Source organism: Lipotes vexillifer, unplaced genomic scaffold, assembly GCF_000442215.2.
Source record: "Lipotes vexillifer unplaced genomic scaffold, Lipotes_vexillifer_v1.1 scaffold982, whole genome shotgun sequence".
Taxonomy (NCBI): domain Eukaryota; kingdom Metazoa; phylum Chordata; class Mammalia; order Artiodactyla; family Lipotidae; genus Lipotes; species Lipotes vexillifer.
The window spans coordinates 1,985,736-1,993,110 of record NW_006789467.1 but is presented as its reverse complement, the minus strand read 5'-3'; the positions used below and the strand labels follow the sequence as shown (position 1 = coordinate 1,993,110).

At 41.2% G+C, this 7,375-nt stretch overlaps 1 protein-coding gene across 2 annotated transcripts in view; it reads right to left on the bottom strand.

Moving 5' to 3' along the window:
* NCOR1 (nuclear receptor corepressor 1) overlaps window positions 1-7,375 on the bottom strand; it is a 150,409-nt gene that overhangs the window by 25,168 nt on the left and 117,866 nt on the right. For both annotated transcript variants that reach the window (XM_007462662.1, XM_007462663.1), the window contains 7 exons: window positions 6,806-6,926; window positions 6,611-6,712; window positions 6,147-6,247; window positions 3,440-3,608; window positions 2,312-2,452; window positions 1,029-1,112; window positions 271-527 (listed from right to left, as the gene is read on the bottom strand). In XM_007462662.1, the coding sequence (XP_007462724.1) occupies window positions 271-527; window positions 1,029-1,112; window positions 2,312-2,452; window positions 3,440-3,608; window positions 6,147-6,247; window positions 6,611-6,712; window positions 6,806-6,926 (975 nt within the window). The remainder of the gene's footprint in view (window positions 1-270; window positions 528-1,028; window positions 1,113-2,311; window positions 2,453-3,439; window positions 3,609-6,146; window positions 6,248-6,610; window positions 6,713-6,805; window positions 6,927-7,375) is intronic.

Here is a 7,375-nt window from a genome sequence, read left to right as displayed (position 1 = left end):
GGGAAAGAGACAGGCGTCACGGGCAGCCACAGCTCAGCCACTTCTCCACCGCAGGCCACATCGGGCTCGTGGCAACGACGGCTGCTGTCTGTGTGGGTCTCCATCACAGGTCCACTGAGCTGAAGCTGCACACTCTCCCACACCAGAACAGCTAAGGGTAAAGCAGACACAAACCTTCACGTTTCCTTCCAAGAGACCTGACACTTATAATGCTTATAAGAACTACTGATAATCATTAGGTCGCACTGCAGTCTGAAGCAGAATGGCTACCTGGGAGATGGAGCCCTCGACCATGGGCCTCGTGCTCTGTACCACTTCTGGGGTTTTCTGGCTTTCCTGAGTTAAAACATCTTGCCGGGGGATCTCATGGATGGAGCGCCCCATCTCTTTGATGGTGGTGATGCCATCGTAAGGTTTTCCTTTGGTAATGGCACCTTCAAATGCTCGTATGGGCGGACTCTCCCTTTTAATCTGTTTGGGGTACTTAAGGCCATCTTCAAAACTTTCAGTTGTCGCTCTTGGTGTGCCTTCAAAAAAGGATTCAAGAAACATGCTTATTAAATTAATGCCACTGAATTATACACTTAAAAACTGTTAAAATGGTAAATTTTGTTGCACAGAATTTACCGCAATATAAAAAAATGAATGCCTTGCCATCTTGCAGTTTCTAATCAATTTTCGGTTTACAAAAGATCCTTAAATCAATACTCATCGGCCATTCTTTTTTTTTTGGGGGGGGGGGCGGTGTTGTTCAAGATTTAATACATCACTCATGACAATCACAGAATTGTTCTTACATAATGAAGGTGTCTCTATATTCAAAGATTAGGCAACTATCATCTCCCAATACACTATGTAACTCAGAGAAGACGAGTTATAATCAGGACTTAAATATCTAACATTTCAAAAGGGAAGATATCTTGAAAAACAGATAATATCTTTTTCAGATATCACACACTGCACATTAATTTCAAACTACTTTGCCAGTGAGGCAGTAATGAATAAAAGCAAATGAGCAAAATGTTTACCCTGCATTATGGAACCAGACAGCACAGTCCTTTCTTTGAGGTCAGAGTGAGGGCTCCCCCTGGGTAATGCTCGGCAGATCAGCCCTTTCAAGACAAGGAGGCAATTCCGGAGTTAAGACACAACACGGATGTCAGCACACTGTTCTTAGAGGGTGTACTGTTGATAAAAGCTCCATGGAGAAAGGGGTACCATTTTAGATTTGCAAACTATTCAGAAGAATATCATGGAAAAAATAACAAAGGTTGGAAGTACCCAACATGACATCACCCGTTTCTTTGTAAACATTTTCCTAAATAGAAAATGGCCACAGAAGACATCTATTATAAGTCAAAAAGTAAAGAACAACACTTTCAAAGCTAAATGTAAACACCCAGTGCTTTCTGATCGAGGTGAGAGAAAATATAGGGGGATTGGAAATCACTGTTTACCTGTGAGAAGGGGAAAACATGAAAGATGGATACCTCAAAAAAAGGCAAAGAAAAGGAAAGTGAGATTTTTTTTTTTTAAGATTTTTTTTTTTTTTTTAACTACAGAGAAAATCCAGCTCTTAGAAAATTTCACAGGCCTTCAAGATTGAGGAGTCCTTACCCTGTTTTTAGTATTTTATCTAGATTAAAATAAAATAATTGAGGTAGGTTAAGATTTAAGGAAAGTGAGCCATTAACAAAACCAAACCATAGCTATCATTTGATGAATGCACGTCACATGCTCAGCACAAGACTGCACACCTGTCTCTAATCCTGACACAATGGTAGGTACAATCCCTTAATTTACAGAGCAAGAAACAGACAGAAATTCACGAGGAAAGAGTGAAGTTAGGATTCAAATACATGTCTTTGCTCTGTCCATTATACCACTCTATCTATCTGCCTCACAATAAAAACAAAGTTCTTATGATGAATTTCACGTTTTGAAACTCACTTAACTCAAACAGGAATAATCTACAAATTATATGAGCATTCTAACAGTTACCTACGGTATGACCAATTATATTTAATTTTTACTTCCCTCCACTGTCACGTACCACTTGATTTATATGTAGATATGAACATAAGTTTAAACATTTATTAATATAAATTTCATGTTAATATATTACCTGTATATTTCATATTACATGCATTAGTAATATATTAATATATTTATATGAGTTTCATTTATATATTGATATAAATATAAATTTCAGGTTGAAACAACAGAGACTGAATACAACCTAACCCAACAATGGAAATTTACTATACGAAATTCAATGTATCTAAACAGCGTTCTGGAAACAACACCTCACCCTCCAGCGGTGCTGACACAGGAGACTCCCTCATGGACAACCCTTGCTTTAGACCTCCTTCCACTGATTCATAGCTTCTTTTGAGACTGATTTCATGAGCTGTTCTCGGACTCCTCGTCCCTTCTCGGGCATTCTTAATATCTGCAGGACATAGACACAAGAATTGCTCGGACAGAGCCCAAGGCCTATTGTACGGTAAATAAGTTACCTTAATTTCATAATCTCACAAAAATAATATATAAAAACTGGTCTTAATGTACTATATACATCTGTGCAGATGCCATTTATAAAAATGTTTTCATTCACTCAAATATATTTATTGAGTGTCAGGCATAAACCAGGCTTGCAGATTAGGTTAACAAATTAAGTCCCTTCCCTCGTGAAACTTAGCAGTAGTGGCAGATACAGATAAATTACTAGGTGGTTACACACAGTAACCGGTACTATGGACAGTGGGCTATGAGAATGCTGGAAGGGGATCCTGACATCTGAAAGCTCAGAGAAGGGTCACTGAACACAGCACTGCGGTTCACGAAAGTCACTGTTGACTGAGCCAGTGTGGACACAGTGGGCAAAGGGGAGATTCACACCCTGGATGGGATAGCGTGAGATTTCATCTCACTACTCAGAACAGCATGCCATTTAAAACTGAAACTTAAGGATACACCTAAAGATAAATGCTTACATACATACAGACATTAAAATAGTTATATTTAAGCAGCATTTAAATTCAATACTCTTTCTAGGATTATCAGACGATTATCTACTCCTTAATTCTTAACACATAAAAGAGGTACCCCTTTAAAATAAAAGTGATTCTATTAAAGTTAAACAAAGATTATTTTCCTAGGCTAAATCAAATGACCACAGCTGACGATGTTAGCTACCACTCAGGGGACACTTAGTATGGGCTCTGCACTGTTAATCACTTTTCGTTGACTGTTTCAGTTAATTTTCACAAAAGTTTCATGAGAAGTACCAGTATTAACCTTTTTTTACATTACAGAGAGGAAACTTGGGCTCAGGGAAGGAAAACTAACTTTTCCAAAGCAAGCGTGTAGGAAACCAGAACCATATCCTTAGTCACACATTACAACACTGGCTTCATTGTGGAGATGCAATACTTACTATCGTAAGATAAGATGTGTCCACTTTTGCCTTCATAAATAACATGGCCTTTGGATGCAGCTTCCTCTCGGCCTTTCTCAGGACTGCTCTCTTCAATGGACAGTCTAGAAATGGGTCCCTTTACCAAAGCCTCAGTTGGTATGCCAGCCTGGGACAGAGCCGGGGTCCCCTGTCATCAATTCAAACACAGGCACCACAAACATCACTTGACTTTACAGGACACAGAGACGCTCAGAAAATGTAACCTGCCACACCGAGAGTCAGAGCAAGCCATGTCCTCAAATAAGAAAGGCCAGCACATGACAGGAAATCAGACACACGTTTTATAAACGTAAAGAAACACTGTACCTTGGTCCTTGAACCCTGCCATACAAAACTTCTTCAAATGCTAACAGGTATATGAGCTGATGAGCTTTCTTCCCCACCTCAAAGTCCACCCTCTACGAAGGTACTTAACTCTCAGAAACAAAATGTGTCTTAAGGCCTAAAATCACACAAATGTAATAAAGCTTTTTCAAAATTTCTAAGAAAAATAAGTCAACAAATTAAGTTTTAAATTAAAGTACCACAACCTTCTCTCATATTGTGATAAGAGGGAAAAAGAGCTTTCAGTTACTAAACTGTCTGCTGGGTTAGACCTCTGGTCATCAATAAGAGGGGACAGAAAACTCAGATGCCCCCGTGCTGTGATGTGACTCAGCTTAGGTTATGTCATCCGCGTTTTCACCATCACTAGTCCTCTTCTGGGTCGCCTATGGCCACGGTTCTCGTTACCCTTCCTTCAAGGGAAGCACTCATGGAACCTAAAGTGTAGAACACTTTGCAAAGTGAGCTGCCTAGGGTGCATGGGAGAGTCGGGGGCCCAGCCCCAGCCCACACACACTCCAAAACTCAGTGTTCCCAAAACTCCACTGAGGCCACTCTGAACCCATGTGTCCCTGCAGGACAGTGATGGGGTCCACGTGTCCGCTCGTGCAGCCGAGAGGTGAGCTCGGTGGTGAACACTCAGAAACCCTCGCATCCTCTTAGGAAGCGCTCATGTCACACGGACAGACAGATTTGAAAATCGACAGGCAAAGCCCAGCCTCACTTGATCCAGTTCATTCCACATCCAGTTTGGATACTGCAGCGAAAATGAATAAGGAAAAATAAGATGCATAGGCCATTTATTTTTCTTCTATTTATATTAAAGTGTTTGCTTATTCTGAAAACTAACATCAAGGGACTGGATAACTTTGGTCAAATGTGAAAGGAGAGATCTGGGAAGTTAGTGTGTAACTTTCCAGATCACTACACACCACATGCTCTATAACCATGTCTCAGAAAGAAATCACTGGACTCTTGTTAAAATGGAGATTCTGGGACTTCCCTGGTGGCGCAGTGGTTAAGAATCCAACAGCCAAGGCAGGGGACACGGGTTTGAGCCCTGGTCCAGGAAGATCCCACATGCCGCAGAGCAACTAAGCCCATGCGCCACAACTACTGAGCCTGTGCTCTAGAGCCCGCGAGCCACAACTACTGAAGCCCGCGTGCCACAACGACTGAAGCCCGTGCACCTAGAGCCCATGCTCCGCAACAAGAGAAGCCACCGCAGTGAGAAGCCTGCACACCGCAACGAAGAGCAGCCCACGCACCGCAACCAGAGAAAGCCCGTGCGCAGCAACGAAGACCCAACGCAGCCAAAAATTAATGAATAAATTAATAAAAAAATTAATTTTTAAAAAAAGGAGATTCTGATTCCATAGGTCTGGAGCAGGGACTGAAATGTCTGTGTTATTCTAACAAGTTCCCAGGAGATGCTGCTCCCCTGGGGCACACTACAGTTGGTCAGTAGGGTCCTAGGGCTGGCTCTCGAATGGGTGCTCGGCAGAATCCCTGGAGGGCTGGAGAACACAGACTGCTGGGACCCGGCCCCCATGGGTGAGACTTCAGGAAATCTAGGTCAGGGATTCAACATTTATATGTCTAACAACTTCCCAGGTGACACTGCTGCTGCTGCTCTGCGGAACAACCTTTAACCACCACTGTCCTAGGGAACAGAAACAAAAGTCAAGGAAGAGGAACAGAACAGAAAGCTCGTGAAAGGCACATGCTCGCACGAAAGCACAGGATTCCGTTTACAGTGAATTCCCAAAGTAGAATTTTCCTTTCCCAGATCTACATTAATAAAGAGGCTAAGGACTGTTTTACATTTCAAACTAAAATTTACATCTAACTGAGGAAAAGAAAGACCTTTTATTAATCAAAACTGGCACCTTAGCCTAAAATTAGAAGAAGATACTTGACTTCTGGTGTTTTTGTCAACACCATCCATATTTCCTGAGACTACAGACCTTCCTTTTCAGAAGGGGCAAAGCAAGCACACAATTTATAATGATTTTCCTCTCAATTTCTATTTAAGCTGAACACACGGTAAAAGCTTTTCCAGGAAGGCAGTGAGAGTTACATCAATTAGAACTTGTTTCTTCTGCCAAGTTGCAAATAATCGACCTTTTCAAATGAACCACAGTACAGATGATATGGCTTGTGGTCGAAATGATCACATTACTGTCTCTCTGCAGACAGTTTATAGATCTGAGGTTTATCATCACTGAGACCCTGTTCCATAACCCAGAACAACAAACAACATAGTCACAAAACTACTGCTAGAACAGCCAACACGCTCGAGACTTCACTTCTGGTTTTCTCATGAATGAGCGCAACTAACCTGGGTGATAGAGCCCCGGAGGGATGGGATGCTCTCCACAGAAAGTTTGCTGGAGGGAGTTCCCCGAGTTATACTTCCTTCTTGAATGGCTCCTGTGGTACCTGAATAAAAACAAAATCATTAGCGAATCACACCCCTGCACCTGCCAAAAAAACCACAGAAAAACAAAAAACCAAGCAAACAAAATCAGCCCCTACTTCGAAGAGAGGAAACAGCAGCACAAAAAGAATAGTTTTTGTTTTACTGAAATGTACTTTTAAAATAATTTTTCAGTTATTAAAAAGGACTGTAGAAATATGAAATTTCAAAGTTTTAAAGTCATTTTTATACAGAAAGAAAACTTACATTTAGAATTTAAAGGCTCTAGTTTAAGAGCCCATCATCATTAAAACACATTAATGACTTCCTTTAATATATTTATTGGGGACCAGAGTTTAGTATTTCTGCCAAACGGCATATTTTACCTCTGACCACTCCTTCATGTTGGGCTCTGACCAATAAACCCTCAGGTTGTGAGTTTTGGCTTCGGGGAGAAAACTCTTCTTGCTTGATGTAGGGCACAGTAGCTACGGACCAAAGCAAAAGAAAGTGAGCTCAAGTGCTGAATCCCTGACTGTGACGCTACAAAGGCAGAGATGGGCTACGTCCTCCTCACTGACCTGGCTTGGCGGCCTCCTGCTGCCGTGGCAGTCCCAGGGAGATGGAGCCCGCCGAGGGCTTCGCTGCCTCGGGAGCATAGGAGGCCTGATTAGGAGAAGGCAAGTAAGTGCCGGGTGTTCCCTAAAAATAATGTTAAAGGACTAGAATAACACTGTCTTTTCACAAGGTCAACTATATATTTAAGGTACACGTTTCTGTTTATAAAACTTACCACTCACCCCCCACCAAAATTAAGAACAGGTATTTGTAAAGCAAGAAAATCCCTGACACAGATTGGTTAAATTTTAAAAGTTTTTAAAGGGAGCAAGATACGTCTTCCAAAATTACCATAAATTTTATGAAGATAATATGCATTACTTACAAATTACATAAATAAAAGCACTTAACCATACACGCAAAATGTAAGCTACTATTATTAACAACATTATCCCTCGTAAAAATGCTATGGGATAGAAGCACCAATGAAAATGGTGGAGTAAGGACTTCCAAAAACCCTCCTCAAGGCAACCAACCAGAAAACTAGCAAAAGAATCAGCCTTTTTTTTTTTTTTTTTTTTTTCGGTAAAACA